The sequence below is a fragment of the Mya arenaria genome, chromosome 9 (genome assembly GCF_026914265.1).
Source record: "Mya arenaria isolate MELC-2E11 chromosome 9, ASM2691426v1".
Lineage (NCBI taxonomy): Eukaryota > Metazoa > Mollusca > Bivalvia > Myida > Myidae > Mya > Mya arenaria.
This window is the reverse complement of record NC_069130.1, coordinates 71,632,728-71,649,649: the sequence shown is the minus strand read 5'-3', so window position 1 is coordinate 71,649,649 and position 16,922 is coordinate 71,632,728. Positions and strand designations below refer to the sequence as shown.

Below are 16,922 nucleotides of genomic sequence, written 5' to 3'. Positions count from 1 at the left end.
GTCATGAAATACCTTCGGCTTACAACCATTTATCCTTCATCTGTCAATAGAGCGTTAAATTGGCATAAATATGCCACAGTATTAAAAAGGCGTATGTATGAAGGAAAGGATTTTTAAAGAAAATTATCAAAGAAACAATAAATATTACAATTCTTTTATTTTATTTTTGACCTTTATAATCAATTACAACAATTTTGTAGTATTAAAATAAACAATAACACTAAATTACATTTTAAAATGGTAATACTGCTCAAGATTGTCAGGCGTTCTTTATTAAAGGGAAACAACTCTAAAGACAATACAAACGTATGGTTGCATGAGTTACAACCCCTTACAAAGAATGCTTAAAAAGTGATAAAAACTGAAATGTATGTTTTAATCTGAGACTTAAAGGTTACCAGCACAAATATTTTGCCATTTTGAAACAAGCAAGAAGTGTAACATAAAACATAAAACTTAACTTACGTAGCACAATTATTTACACCAAAACACTACCACATCATACATTGTACATTAAAACAACATTTATAAAAATGTACAATCCTTTACATTTACTGCATTTTATACATATATAAATCTATGGCCCGTAAGTAAGGATATTAGTCGTCACATCAAGCACCTGAAATCTGTAGAAATGTCACAGATGTCAACAAGTTGATATTTTTTATTTAATTATCTTTTTGTTCATTTTTAATACTGGCTGAAGTCAAATTCAAACAAACATTTAAAAAAAAAAATGATTATTTCAATTTATGACTAAAATTGACTTGCATCTTTATCGAAACAGGCCCCTGGGCTGGTATTTATAAAACATCTTTTGTAATCTTTAAACCTCAGTTATTTTTCTTAAATTAAGTATGTCACTGATCATAGGATATTACAACTTACTTATGTCTTAAATATCTTATCATAAATTTGACAATATTTTTTTTGTAGGAAATCAACTTAAGCTAAAAAATGACTCGAGTTGTTTCATAAATACCCAGCCAAGACTTTATCACATGGGCTGATGGGACTATATTATAGTTAGTTAAGCAGCAATCTTATAAGGCAATAATTAAAATCCTACAAATATTTTCCATTTTCCAGTCCACCTCTTCTCTCAACTGACCCAATATGCCAGAAAGCCTTCCTGTTAATATTCACCATGATGGTTTAACCAAACAAGAGGGTCTGTTTGTGTCCAGCAAACAAAAGCAAACATGGATACCATATTAAATATAATCCTTTTTTTGAACATTCCATGAATATCGGGCCAATCTGGACGGTGCACATCAGTTTTGTTATTTGGTGTAAAGTCAATATTGGTTAATAAAATCAGCAGCTGATCTAAGACACTAATTGATAAAACATGTTTAGATAAGATATACTCACTTGACAATTTTAGAATTAGTTAAAAAAAGATGGAGTTTGTTTCCTATATCTACTTTAACTTTTAAATAAATGAAATATAAAAAATGAAAGGATATTAAAACAAACATGTATAGCAAGGTCATTAATTTGTTTCCACAAAGAGATTGATAAAATGTGAGACAATGTTTAAAACTTTTGACTAAAACCTTTATTCTAATTATATTAGCTTAATAAAATACGGTTTATATAAACAGTCAATAGTACAACTACAAACATAAAACATACATAGAATTAAGACAAAGAGATTCTATAAAAATCTATCACAATTCAACCAAAGTCATGGAACATTGTAAATTAGTAAAACCTTGTAATTCCCAATATGTTCAAAAGAAAAAAAGTTCCGCAAATACAATATAATATGGCCATTTGTTATCAAAACTAAAAACCAAGAAACGTTTTGCTAAAATCTATTGCTGAACTGCACTGAACACATTTGAACTTTTATATTTGAATGTCTTAACACAGAATGAGCGGTGGCTAGAATATAGCATACATTTTAAATACTACAAGGCATTTTTAACATGAGCACGGCAAGGGGATGCTAATGCCCATCTGTTTTTCTCAGCCAATCAATGGACATAAGTAGACAATTATTGAAACCAGAGTTGTGGGCCTTGCTAAGCATATCCGTATTATTACTGGGGTTACATGTGCATTGGCTGAATCCATTTTGAATTATGGCTAAGAGTGTTTTTCCACAATAACAAAGCCCATGACAGCGACACCAAGGCTATTACAATATCTCAACTTTTGTTTTTTTAAAAAACAACAACAGATCAGTTAAAAACTTGTAGAAAAATATATTAATACTTTCTCCTATCCTGGATAAAACACATGTTTTACAGAATAAGAAAAAAACATTGCACTTTTTTTATATCTGATTCACATCTTTTGTTTGTAAAAAAGAATCGAGCACATCCAATCAGGAAGAGGCCTGCTTGATTGCCTCATCCAGTTCTTTAATCTGATCTGGTATATCATCTGGATCATCGATGACTATCGGAGCAGACGTTCGCTTCTGTTTCGGTGAATCAATCTCATCCCAGCTTCTCTTTGATAGTTCATCCTTAACTTTCTTGCCAAAAGCTCGACCAAGGGAACCCTGAATATAAAGATGAATACTTTTTTAACAGAACAAATCATGAAACTAAAAACAAAATCAGATTCTTGACTTTCCTCTTCATTCAAGCTTTATTAGCATTAAAGTAAATTTCAGGAGGGAAATAAAGAAATAAACTAGAAAAAGAAATAAACTGCAAAAAGATATGGAGTAAAAAAAGTTAATATGGATTTATACTAGCTAGCATTGACAAGATGAAGAAGAGACATATCTACCAGTTTTAAGAATGGTCTCCTAGTAAGACAAAAAGTTCACATTTTCAAACTTTCAAGTTGGTCTCCGGTAGCTTTATTTCTTGTACACAAAGCATATGATTGATAAGATATAAACTGCCTTTCTGAAGGAACAATGATTGGTTTATTCTACTAATTATTTAATTTGCAATACCAGTAGATGATGCATAGGACTTTACATGTACATGTGTTCTACATCTGCATTGTTGTAACATAATTATACTGTTGTTACCCTGAGACTGAGTCGAGGTTTGTTGGACTGGTTTGCGGAGAGAGTGCTGTATCGAGACCCCAGTGTAGAACGCTTCAACACTATCTCCTCCCTGGAATATGAGCATTAGAATTTCAGTATTTAAAATATATCTATCAAAATTTATATAAGTTTTATAAAGAACTAACAACTGCTTCTATTTTCAATATCTTTCATTATCCTAAAGCGATAAAACTACAATAGCTAGCAGATATGATTAAGACTTATTGACTTATTACAATAATTAGCAGGTTAAAGATGGCAATAGTGGTCTTGTAGTTTTCATGTTGGCTTCTCACCCAAGATGTTTTGAGACCTATCCTCATGAAGGTTTCTCAAAATGGACACCAGTACTGATTTATAAACAGGAAACAACCTCAAGAGTGATTACATAAGCTTTCAGCTTTGTTAAGTATTAACAAATTGACAGGTTTTAAAACTACCAGTATTTGAATATGTACAGTAACTCCGGTACCTGGCAGGTTTGACTAGAGATTCGAGCTCGGTCTGAAGGTGCCGTCGTATATAAAGTTTTGAGTGTGGTATGTTAAGGCACGAGGCAAGTGTGTCGGCTGTGAAGGTTGGCTCCAGAACGATCAATGCTCCATGGACGCCAGACTCTCGTAAGCTGTCTGCATACTCCTGTGTGAATATATCATTCTCTGATGTGAAAATGCATTTAACTATTTAGTCTAATAAACATTCAGACCAAATGTGGTGATGATTGGACACAATCAAAGGCTTTTAAAGTTATTGAGCAGACAACATTTTGGACACCAACTCTTAGCCCATCGTACCGGCCACAGGTTAAACTATAATACGTCCAACATTTTAAAGATCATATAAAAATGTTTCATACCTCAAGGTCAATGTTTTGTATCCACTCTACGACCCGCTGGTTTGTCCACACGAGTGGGTCTGTAAATGTGGCATCACAGGCCGCTCTCCGCTGGGCTAACACCTTTGTGATAAACAGATATTTCAATAAGTTTAAAATGTATGAAATAAGCATTCAGCAAATTTTGTTCTACTTTAACAGTACTCTCTTTTATCTGATCATAGCCTGCCTTTATGCTCAACTGGGGCCCTATGTTGCTGTTACAAAAATTTCGACAAGCTCAGGAGAACTCAGGAGCTCGATGAAACATTTTCACTGAGTCCCAAAGTCCATTTGAGTTCAAAAAATCAGTACGTCTTTCACGAGAGTCAAAGATGTCTGTAAAATTCCATGTGATTTTGCAAAATTTTGATTGACAACCTAATCTTATGAAGCTTGTAGCTAAAATATTACCGGGGTATAAGCTGCTGAAACACCTAAACCATATACATTTAGTGTTACCGCATCTTGAAAGTTGATACGTCACAAAATAATGTACCTGACTACAAATAAGCATGACAAGGCTTGATAATACTAATAATTTTAACTTTCTCTATACCAAATCTCATAAATAACTTGTCTTTTTAAAGTCTATTCACCGTATTAAAATTTATACAAAACAGACCTCTTTATCAAAGCCCAATTTCTGGAGGAGTTGAACGCTATGTAGAATACTAGACTGATGGAACTTCCTGTGAACGTTCAGGTGCTTCTCAAGGTCTTTCCTCGTCAGGTTCGATAGCATCCGACCATCAACGAGGTTTGATTCAAAGGCAGGTGAAAACTGGGGCAGCCCGATATCGTGAAGCCACTTGTGGGCGACCCAGGTGTGGTCTAGTTGGGAACACTTCGGGCAAGTTCTGCATGAGGAATGCAAAACAAAGGAGCCGATTACAAATAAATAAAAATATAAGCCTATCATTTTATATAATACATTTTAAGATTTTCAACATTCATATTTAGAAATGAAAATTTAGTTTCATTAATTTTGTTTCAATAGTGATTGACTGTCCGTTTTTAAAGGGAGTGAAGACTTTCAGAGAATAAATTATACAACTAATTTGCCACTTTTTTAAAAACTTACCATTAAACATTATTAAAACATGACTTATATAAATACAAAGAATACAAGACATTTTTCACGCTTAAGTTTCAAACCAAAGATGAGATTGAATCCAATCCAGTCTTACCCGACAGTAAGGTTCCGCTGCTCTTCAATGGCAAGGCGGACTTTCTTCCGATGCATTGGATTGCGGATTTCCAATGCCGATGCAAGGTCACTGTCACTCATTCCAAGTAGCACCTGATATCATTACAATGTACAGTTTTGGTACAGAAAAAAAAAAGATATTTTAATATTCTTATAAAAACAGTTTATAATTTATTTATTTTTTAAATTTGATTGAAAAGGCGATTTTTTTTATCCTGTATAGATAGAAACATCTTGTATAGGAATGTAATAATGAACATTTACAATTTTACATTGTAACATGGCTTGTGGTCATTCACTGTAGATTGTGAACAAGGGGAAAGCCATGCATCAACTCCAATGTCCCACATAATTTCTTACTCTGAAGAGAGCAATAAACATATTTTCGATTTCTATATCTTCGTACATTTTCCACAAAAGATTATTCATCCTATAGGCTAAGCAATGTAAATCAATGCCTACCAGACCTGGTTGCATCTTTCCACTATTGGTGGCTGTAAGGTTAAGAAAACGTCACATATTTTAGTATGACCTTAATGAATCATGTTTAAATAAAAATAGATGTTCAAATGTTTACCTTGCCACTCTTGATGTTTGTAGCGCAGCGTTTCCCATACATCGGCATGTTGAGCACGATTTCAAGCCATGCTAGCACCTGATTGGCTTTCCATGCGGACATGTGCGTTGAGTTCAACTGGTCAACTATTTTAAGCTTCTCCTGGTAGTTTTCGGGGTTAAGGAGCGTTATTCTGGTGCCTGCTGGGAGCTCTGAAATATTGTTATTGCTTATGATGCATTGTTCTTAATATAACTGCTGATAGATATATTGCTCATGATATGGCACTGATGTTATTCTGTAGAACAAAGATTTATAGATTTTCTGTGTTGGCTGGATAATTTTTATTAAACAATAGAACACAGATTACAGTAATTTTAATTAACTTCTTAACTAAACAAGACAGTATGAATTGCATATCATTCCATTTACGTAATAGGAACTGATCCCACTATTGTGTTTTTACAATTATAGACAAATGTGAAACCAGGGTTATGTTTAATTTCAAAAATGAGGATAGTAGGTGACATTCCTATTATGTATCATATTGTTAAAATTACCGTGCAATATGTGGCTTGTGTATGAATAGACTGTCAGGTTGTTGCCATATTAATATGAAATGCATATATTAAAACAAAAAACCACTCTCCAATATTGTAAAACTACATTATTGGAAAGTCATATGGCTACAGTATTACCTGTACCACTTTCTAAAAGACTGCTTTCACTTCAAAAGTCTCAAAATAAATACCAACCATCATTTTCCTTATCCTCCGTTAGGTTGTGTATCGTCAGTGACGCCCGAGACTTTCGCCGGGAAAACACCTTCGATATTGACGAACTGAGACTCTTGCGTTTCTTCTTCTTGACCTCTGTTGATGAGTCAAGGTCGTCGGTTGATTTTTCGTTATCCTGTATGGTGTTGTTGTTTTCGAGAAACTGGTTGAGGGGCGTGAAGGAATCATGGCGGTCATGTTTGTTTGGGATTTTAGGGGTACTGGTTGGAACTGAAATAACAGCCGTTTAATAGAATGATTCTTCTTCTTCTATCTTTTCCATGGTATGATGACAAATAGAATAAAACTCTGAGGCTGTTTTCTTAATACTTTTAAAACAACTCCCACTTGCCACCTTTTGTATTGTTTTTTTTTTTTCAATTTACGAAGCATGTAATAAAACACATTTAAGCCCGAGTTATCTGTTAAAGGTCTTGCAACACATTTTAGCCCAAATTACCTTTTTACATATTGCAACACATTTTATGCATTGTCATTGAGATCATGACTATGTAACCAGTTTTATGCTTATATAATACATGTTTTTCAAGTATTGGACTATATTGACATTTTGCCCAATGACAACAACATAGCCAATGACACAAAGGCAAAGCCATTGGCTTTTTTCGAAAAAACCATAAAAGCTAAAAAGAATGTTCATCACTGCATATACACCTACCCCTAAAGCATTCTTCCTTGGAGCTATCATTTCCATATGGGGGCGGGGTTTCATAAGGCGGCAGATCGTCACTTGTTGGCGTGTGGCAGTCAATAGATTTTGGGGTGCTAGAACAATCCATGCGGTACATTTGGCTGTTGGCTATCTGGTCCCGTAACTGGAAGAAACAGAGAAATCATAATTATTGTCATTGATTTGTTGCAAAATTCAGTTCTCCACCAGATATTATTCATATTTGCAGTTCCTGTTAGTTCTATGACAGCTTGTTCTCTGCCTTGTTTAACTATTCTTTAATCCTTTCTCAAGACATATTCACTTATGTGTTGAGTCTTTCTGAGATTCAGTCTCTTAAATGTTCCTAAATATCTTTCTTATTTTCATTTGTGACATAAGATGTGTAAAAGTAAAACAAGTTAATCATCATAAATACATAATAATTTGTCACCCTAGTACAATAACTCAATTACAGCATATATAAATGAAAGCAGATGTGGAGTTATTGCACTAAGGTTACGAACTGCTCTTGTAAAAGCAATTTGACAATAAAATTGAAACAACTTGCAGTCTTAAACCTGAGTCTGAAATGTAAGGATACAATTTTCAATTTTATTGTCAAATCCTGATATTATTGAATGCAGACACACTGTTTTCTTTTTGCATGGTCAATTGCATTTATCTAAAACAGGGTTTCATCAACAAACCAGGTTCAAAATCAGATCATGCCTGTTGTATTTTCAAACTTAAGTTTATGACACAACTTGATCAAAATTATTTAACCTCCAAGTCAGCGATGTATTTCTCCTGATGATCTGACTTTGTCTAAAGATTATTTCATCTACCTGATGACTTGTGTTCTGCCTCCTACGATTTCCCTCATTATTTGAAGTTTAACTTAACAATTTTTCTCGTCACTTCAAATCACACATCTCCTGCTTCCTTGATTTTCTCCCATTATCTGATGCTAAACATTACCAAATAAATATAGGTTAGTGGTTACATTACACCAGATTTCCCTTACCTCAATCAGTTCAGCCTCCAGTTTAGCAATGTGTTCCTCGCGATCCTCTGACTGTGACTGTAGGTACACGGCCTGTTCTGCTGCTTGTCGAGCTTTCTGGATTATCTCCCATTTTTCCCGATCACACTGATCCTTCTCTCCAACAAGCTGTGTACATGTCAAAAGTAAACATTTTTATTTTCAAGCACTTCAACACATTTATTATAGGATAACTCATGGTGAAGAAAAGAAAGCACTTTAATTATACCATTCATTAGTTTGTACTAATTTCTTTAGGCACAATTGTGAAGAAAGCTGATAGCTTATATAATCACTATCTGGTCCTTTTCCTGGGGAGAAACCAGTACTGGGGTCCAATTTGAGAGACCATGAGAAAGTACCCCTGGTGGGGATCCAACACACAACCTCTTGGAAGAGAGGCGGACACCTATACCACAAGACCACTCTCATCCTTCTGATGAAAACATTTATGAAGAAATGAGCTAGAATTTATCTGAAATAGATACCCTTGGTGAATGATCATCATTAATGAATAATCTTTAAATCGTAACATTTAGTAAAAATATAAAACTTATAAACCCAATCATGTAGCTGCCCATACCTGTTTAATACTTTCATCGCTTTCCCTCATCCTCTGCTCATATGTGTGTATAAAGTCCCGTAACTCCGACTCCTTGTCTTCCAACGTTCCATACAACTGTTTCATTTGGTTCAACAGTTCTAGTTTCTCGCCTTTGAGTCTTTTCCTATCTGCTTTCAAGGCTGAAATAAAACAAATGTTAATTGTGGGCTAAGAGCTAGACTAAAGCAACTCGCTCTGTTTATATATTGAGTTAAAACTTGCCCTAAGCCCTGGTTTTGTTGTTTTCATTAAGAAAATCAATACAACTTATCTTAGAGAAAGAAAATCTCGGACTCAGACTCTTTTTGCAAGAATAGCATTTAATCTTTCCTGTTTCTATAACATAGTAAAGACTCTTCTAGGCTCTCATAATAAGATGCAATTTCTAAAGAAACCGAGTATATTTTGAATTCACTTAAAAGCTCCAAACCTTCAATTTCTAGAATTTATTTCAGTCACAGTGTGAAGAAACTAACACAAAAAGGACATTTTATGAGGTGAAACTCCATATTGTGGTCAACAGAATAAACAAGAGCCGTTGTAAGACAGCGTGCTCGACTACGCCGCTTTGACTTAGAATACAATAATGATTTAATAATACTAAGTTTGGTCTCTTTATGTCAAACCTAACTAAAATTATTCGATACATAAGGTGACTTTGATGCTGCCCTCCCACCAGCCTGCCCAAACAATGATGCAAGTCATTCAAATAACTTGATTTTTCCATTATGAAAATGTGGTTAAGAATATACAAATATGCCTTTCAAAGGAAATAATAATAAAAAAAAATAATCAAGGGCCACAATTTGTAATTAGGCTTAAAACAGAGTTATGTTTTTTGTTGTAAGATGGTCGTAAATAATTTTGAATTTTATTAAGTGCATTTAATGAACAGTATAGAAGTGTTTTTTTTATTAAAATCCCAACTTGCCCTTGACTTTTACTTGCCTAAAACTTTAACCTAAGTCAATCAGGGGCCATAACTTGTATTAAGGATATGGAGTTATGTAACCTCATTGGGTGATGGTCCTGAACAATTGTGTGAAGTATTAAGTCATTTGAATGAAGGGTATAGAAGTTATTAAACAATATCCCAACCTGCCCTAAAACTTTAACCTAAGTTCCATAGTCAATCAGGGGCCATAATTTGTATAAAAGATAATATGGAGTTATTTAACCTCATTATGTGATGGCTCTGAACATCTGTGTGAAGTATTAAGTCAATTGAATGAATGGTATTGGAGTTTTAGGTGAAAATCCCAAACTTTAACCCAAGTCAATCAGGGGCCATAACTTGTATTTAGGATAATATGGAGTTATGTAACCTGATTGTATGATGGTGATGAACAACTGTGTGAAGTATTAAGTCAATTGAACAAAGGATATAGAAGTTATTAATAAATATTCCAACTTGCCCTAAAACTTTAACTTAAGTTCCATAGTCAATCAGGGGCCATAATCTGTGTAAAGAATAATATGGAGTTATCTAACCTCATCATGTGATGGCCCTGAACAACTGTGTGAAGTATTAAGTCAATTGAATGTAGGGTATTGGACTTATTAGTGAAAATCCCAACTTGCCCTAAAATTTTAACCGGAGGCCGAAGCCGACGCCGAGCCGACGCTGGGGTGAGTAGTGAAGCCCACCTATTCTTCGAATAGTCGAGCTAAAAATTTACACCAAGTTTCAATGATTTAGGAGAGTAACTGTACCAAACCCAGCCTGCAGTACCTGACAGTAGTTTTCTCCCTTATGCCTAAGGAGTATAGGAAGAATATTTATGAATTTTCATACTGTTGAAACTGAAACTTTAATAAAAAAAATATTCATAACTGTTGAACCATTGGAGAGACTTACTATAGCCAAACAATCCCACATGGGCTTGGACTCAAAATATTCCTTGTTAAACAAATCATGTAATTATCGAAGGTAGTCTTAATATGATTAAGCATCATCTCAATTCAATCCAAAACTCTCTAAGGTAGTTTACCTGCAAGAGCCTCCTTTGCTCTGTTCAAGTCCTGTCTTGTCTGGATGAGGTCCAGTTTCAACTCCCCGTAGCTCGGGTGATCATTCTGAGGCACCTTTCTGTTGCGTAACTCTGTCAACTCGTGGGTAAGGGACATAACTCTTGCCTCCAGTTTCTCATTATCTTCCTTTAGTTGTTTCAGCTCGTTCTCCTCGTCAGACTTCTCTCTTGCTGAATCAGCTGTAAGAGAAGTAGAGAGACTTTAAATTGAAGTTCTGTTTAAGGCCAAATATTTGGCCCCAATTTCTCAAAAAAATCTGAAGTTGTTTGGGAATATATTGACCAAACAATAAACATTCTGACTAATTTTGATCAAACCAAAGAAATAACCAGTTTTTAGGCTGTAGGCCTACAGACTTAAGTGCCGCAAATCGAAATAAAGGATTTTCAGTTCTACCAATTCTAACATGACATGGTAAAAGAATTAATGCTCCAGGGTTACATAATGTATTGCATGGTTTTATGTGGTTTAAAATAGTGTGAACTAATTGACCACTTTATTAAAATATGGTCCTAAGATTGCAAAGTGATTGTGAATTAAAAGCAAGCAGAAGAATCTTAAATAAATCTTGGTGAGGAACTGGGGGAAACAGATAGTATTACAAAGTTACGCAGAACATGGAAATGAGTTTGACTAAAAGACCCTGCCTTACTTTACCTACAATAAATAGGTTAAATGCTTTTGCTTATGTCAGGCATAATTGAATTAACTAGCTAGATGAAAGCAGTGTTCAAATTTATATCCTAGTACAAATAGGTGTATCAGTTTCTGTTATGAAACTAGCAAATTGTATTAAAAATTCATCAATTTACATTACATATTCTTAGGTAATGACAGGCACTTATCGGTAACAGTAAGGGGGAACCCGAAAAAAAATTTGGATTCGATATTTATTGCCTGTGAACAGAATTGTAAAATCAGTAAAATCATGCTTGTTGTGCCTACAGCCATTCAGCTTTTAGCACTTTTATATACAATTGGCTGCCGTTTATCAAATGTTCAACAACTGATTTTAACTATTGATATTAATAGAGTTCTAATACACTTCATAAAACACTGGCACCAAGCCCTTTCACAGCAATTAAAGGAAGCCATTTTCTTAAAATATTTCAACTGATGTATGCACTGATAGATATTTCAAGCAGAGAATCTGGGAGAACGCTAAGATAACTGAAGATATAAACCTATTCATTTTACACTGATTATGCAACATTGATATTATACCTTGTTGGCACAATGTTGGTAAAATGTGTTTTTGTGCTTTAGGGGGAACCCCAGTACCCCCAGGAACCCACTTGTTCCGCTTGGTGACCACCAACTCAACTAACATTCACCAAGAAAATTAAATGCCAATGCTCATCAGTTTCTCCCAGTCAATTAAAGCGCATAAGTTGACTATCATAACAGCCAGAATTATGGGCCTTTCTACACATTATATGCAATTGGTCACTATTAACATGTGTATGCAGTTACATGATTATATCTTTAACTGTTTTTGGGTATGGCCAAGATTACAGTTTTCTCTTGAAGACGACAAAGAAATTGATTAGGCAATGTCAAAATTAATTGCTCTAAATATTTATTTTAAATCTCCGAGACCTGCTTAAAATTAGATTAAACATATATTCGGTCCATAACAAAACAGATGCAATTTTATCCTAGAAATGATGTATGAAACCTTCATTTTGGCAATCATAAATTCCAGCAACAGGTTTAACAATTAAGTCTGTTTGTGTGGAAAGGCCTTCTGAAATATTGTAGTTATCACACATAATTGCACAAAAATATACACAGGTAATCATAGAAATATCCCACCTTTCGGCAATGATTACTGTAATTCCAGGAATTCTACAGTGTTTGAGCCAATATAGCTCACAGTAGGGGAGAGGATAGGGTGGGGAATTAATACTAAAGAGAAGATAAGGCAAGTTAGCTTTTAGTTTGTAACAAATTAGTTTTGCCCACATTTGTGGTCAGTTATGAGCTGAAATGAAATAGCTGAATTCATTTTCTTTAGTCAGAAGCATTACTGCATATCAGTTCTTATTTGAGAAGCAATGGGATAATGCCTCTGATCGAGCTTAAACCCACATGCAAATTCCCTTTTTCTTGCGAAAGTCCCATGTGGAAGGGCCCTTGAGGCCCCATTCCCCGTGAGTGGATTAACCCACCTGGCGTACCATTACTCTATGTTGTGGCCTTATAATAGTTCTAACCCTATATCATGACATTGTCTCCATGCACGACCCTATAATCCATAGTTGAAACATGCCACCAAAATTCCATAGTCTTGTCCCGACTGGCCCAAAAGACTTTTATCACAGACAAGTGATCTGTGATAAGAGTAGCATGTAACCTGTCAGACGGCCAAATAGGTCAGAGACAAAACGTACCAACCTACTTTTGTCTGACAAGGGAAGGAAAGTGTATCCTTGTGCATACCGGAAATCTGTCAATGTTAGATTTTTTTTATATTCAGGAAACAGTATTGTGCTTTTCCCTTTACTGTTGGTACAAATCTACTGCATTCAGTTTGGAAACACAATATACACCAGAACGTGGAAACAGCAGTCTGGGTTTGTTTTAACTGCTGTTGTTGTTGTTGTTGTGTGTGAGGGTTTTTTGTGTGACATTAAATAGACTTTGTCATAGCTATATAAAAAATAATATTTTTTTTTGGTTTAACTGTTTGACATTTTGGTCTAATTACAACACTATCAATATCTTCAAGTCTGATCATATTCAAATTCAATGAAAAAGGCACAATGACAGGGGAAACTACATTGTGGCTGAAGTACAGAAATAATTTTTTACCAAGCAGACCAAATCACCGCTATTTTTCCTGTCATTGCAAGATTTGAGGCATTATGAACCAAAGCCAAAAATATTTCACCAAGGGGAACAGCCAGACCTCCGTATTACCCACAGCCAGATTCCACGATTACCCACAGTTATCAGCAAATAGTCTACCTGTCCGTAATGTAATGTTTTTACCAAACATTTCACAGGGGATAATGCGGTTTCAAAATAATACTTATATGTTTAATAATCTTAGATGTTATATACATTACTCCGCATATCAGATACATTATGTTTCAGATATTATTAATATCTGTAAAACTACAGGTTTATCTTAAGTAAATATCAAGATACAAGCCCGCATGTAAATATACATTTTGTAAGCACCAGAAAATAAATGTAATGCTATACCAATATCAGTAAATTAAGCACAAAGCTTATTTCTCAAAGCAATACAGATCAAAGTACTTAATGGTTTTGTTTTAATGAACACTTTACAATTGTTTCCTTAATTTCATTGTTTTCTACCATTGTTGTATCCCTTTGTATGAAGTATATTGACTATGAAAAATATTTCCTTCCTGTTCAATATTCATTCTTTTACCAACTTTATTTTCCTCTCACAATCAATGATTGTGGCCTATTTCTGCAAATTATATTGACTGAATTGGAGAATCAGAATATTTCTTCGTAATGAATTATTTTTTCAACTTCACTTTTAATAATTTAGATAATTTTTTAGAATTGGCATTGTTTTAACCTTTGTGATGGATCGGATGGGAGACAGTGAGGTTTTCCTTTGGTAAGTTGTCTGCCCCTCACTCAAGAGGTCAAGGGCTGGAGACCAATTAGGGGCAATTCTCTTGGCCTCTAATGTAGTCACCTGAGCCCAGGAAGAATAATCGACTTGCTCTTGAGACATGAGTTAATAGCTTTCTACATAATAAAGCTAAATTAATCAGTATAATCTAACCCATACAACCCATTAAAACAAAAATCTTACATGAACAGTCCGAATCACTGGATTGACTGCTCCCTTTTCCCGACATTTCCGTCCCACTGAGCTCAGAAAGGCGTTTATTCGTGTCCTCCAGTTCTGCGCGTAGAGCACTCACTTCCTGGTTTGCGGCATTGATAGAGCCGTCAATCTTTGCAGCCAACTGTTTGTTGTCTTCCACCATCTTCCGGAATTTTGCCTGCCAATGAATAAAAAATTATCTCTTTTGAATATTATTCTCTACATGATGTAATATTGAATATGTTGTTAAATCGTAGTAAACATCGCAGAAAGCTGCAAGATCTTCACCAGTTTAAAACCTTCATGTCCCTAGGTAGGATTGGTTCATTGTCTCATACTATTTTGCAAAAACATTTAACTTTAACCAATCAAATGTGACCACAGTGGGCTGCTAAGTGGGTCTGAATGTTTTATTAACATAATTTTTTCTCTATGATCCAGGCAGTGATCATTTACTAAATCATATTTCATGTTTATATGAAGTTATTATGACCTTTGTTTTAACCACAAACAACATTTTAAAATGTTTAACTTGACAGAAACATTATAATCAGTCAATGTACATGTTGTCATTTTTCAGTTTTATTTCTTATTGCAAAGAAAAACATGACATCAATTATGCAATACAATCGATTACAATATTATAATTAAATCAAAAACACTACATGTACTGAATTTTGAAATGCCCTAAAATTTGCCAACAATTCAACACAAGTATCTTGGTTGATGAAACCTGCCCTTTTTGTAACTTGGTAATTATTCAGTTTAAAGAAATACTCAGGGGAGGTAAGTGATATGCAGAAACTCAACATTTGGAATCTTTACTCTCAAAGTTGTTAAATATTATTTGTGACTCAAGATTCTGTACTAAAGGAATGACATTCGGAATTCCTCGGTCATTTTCCATCGAAAATAACCTCCGACGAATATGGACAGTTTACAATGTTAGAAATCTTAACATTTAACTACATTGCAAGTAGATCCCGTAGTAATTTCAATTTAGCACTAACTTAATGACATTACTCTTGAGAATCATAATTATTTGTGCAATAAATCATCTCAATGGCAATCAATTTAGATTTAGTAACACAAAACACAATCACTGTGATTAATTAATGCTATCATCTAAAAATTTATGAACTACTTCTAATGATGTTCCGGATGAGTACAGGCATACATCCGAGGTTGTTTATGATGGAAAATGGCCGAGGAGTTCAGAACGAAGGAAGGACTACTTGGAGGAAGGCTACACCCTCATGTTATGTGACTGGTTACACTGTACCATGTTTAATGTTAATATTTTTGTAATTTAATGGTTAAAAGTTCTTGACCTTTTTTTGGTAAAGAAACAAGAAATTTTATATTTTATATTTTTTCTCTACCTGAGCGTCGTGTAGTAGTTTTCTGATCAACACCATAGAAGACTGAAGAGTGTGTTGTTCTTTCAGTCCTAGGTCTTTATCGTCACCATCGTCATGTCTGGGGGCTGTCGATGACGTGAAGATGAACTGAACTATCTGGTCATTCAACGAGTCCAGGGATTGGATGGCTGCAAATAGAGAACACAATTTGAAAACCGTGCATCAGAATATGTTATTATTCGTTTTTTGTTTCAGTCAACCAATTTCAACTGGCCTGTAGATGACTTTTTATAGACAGCTAGCACATATATGCACTTTTTTTAATTTAATTCAAATTTAATTCACCATAAAAATAATTGTTCTTGCCTCAATTCTCAAGTTTCAAAAATCCATAAATCCATAAACTTGTTAGCCCAATGTTCATGTTTAAATTCAGCAATATGTATATGAAATCAACACATTCTGACAGTAACGTCATCATATGTCATTGTATTTCAGAAGCATTGGTATTCCCAGTCGAACTGTTCTTATTAAAAAGATAAAAAAATATATTTGCACTTGTATAAATCTATAAATTCCATGTATCTCTCCAAATTCCATGTATCTGTCCAAAACAATCCAGAACAGATATCACGAAAAAGCAACATGAAAGCTTCACAACTGCACCAATCAGAAAAGTTCAGATAATTTTGCTCTCTTATGAACTTTTAGGCAATTTAAGATCCATGGATTAATTGTGATAAAATCTACATCCAGATCTGATAACATTCATCCAGCAAGTGCACCGGCATGCCAAGTCTGTTTTGACGCGTCTGCTTGAACATGAATTATTATGTGCTTTTTTTTTTATTTCAACAACTTCCCTGTCTTATAGGTACGTACAAGTCTTAATCATGAGTACAACTTGGCCCTTTTTGGTTTTGTGAAATGTGTGAATAAAGGGACTTAGGACTTCAGGG

The 16,922-nt window shown here is 34.4% G+C and overlaps 1 protein-coding gene across 9 annotated transcripts in view; it reads right to left on the bottom strand.

Annotated features, from left to right (window-relative positions):
- Nucleotides 1-138: 138 nt before the first annotated feature.
- The window catches only part of LOC128202753 (kazrin-like), a 50,617-nt gene continuing 33,833 nt past the window's right edge, over nucleotides 139-16,922 (bottom strand). For all 9 annotated transcript variants that reach the window (XM_052903870.1, XM_052903869.1, XM_052903876.1 and 6 more), the window contains 14 exons: nucleotides 15,985-16,151; nucleotides 14,588-14,780; nucleotides 10,746-10,964; nucleotides 8,734-8,894; nucleotides 8,133-8,279; nucleotides 7,115-7,271; nucleotides 6,415-6,666; nucleotides 5,681-5,871; nucleotides 5,084-5,196; nucleotides 4,519-4,753; nucleotides 3,876-3,977; nucleotides 3,492-3,658; nucleotides 2,999-3,089; nucleotides 139-2,515 (listed from right to left, as the gene is read on the bottom strand). In XM_052903870.1, the coding sequence (XP_052759830.1) occupies nucleotides 2,336-2,515; nucleotides 2,999-3,089; nucleotides 3,492-3,658; nucleotides 3,876-3,977; nucleotides 4,519-4,753; nucleotides 5,084-5,196; nucleotides 5,681-5,871; nucleotides 6,415-6,666; nucleotides 7,115-7,271; nucleotides 8,133-8,279; nucleotides 8,734-8,894; nucleotides 10,746-10,964; nucleotides 14,588-14,780; nucleotides 15,985-16,151 (2,375 nt within the window). In that variant the 3' untranslated portion in view covers nucleotides 139-2,335. The remainder of the gene's footprint in view (nucleotides 2,516-2,998; nucleotides 3,090-3,491; nucleotides 3,659-3,875; nucleotides 3,978-4,518; nucleotides 4,754-5,083; nucleotides 5,197-5,680; nucleotides 5,872-6,414; nucleotides 6,667-7,114; nucleotides 7,272-8,132; nucleotides 8,280-8,733; nucleotides 8,895-10,745; nucleotides 10,965-14,587; nucleotides 14,781-15,984; nucleotides 16,152-16,922) is intronic.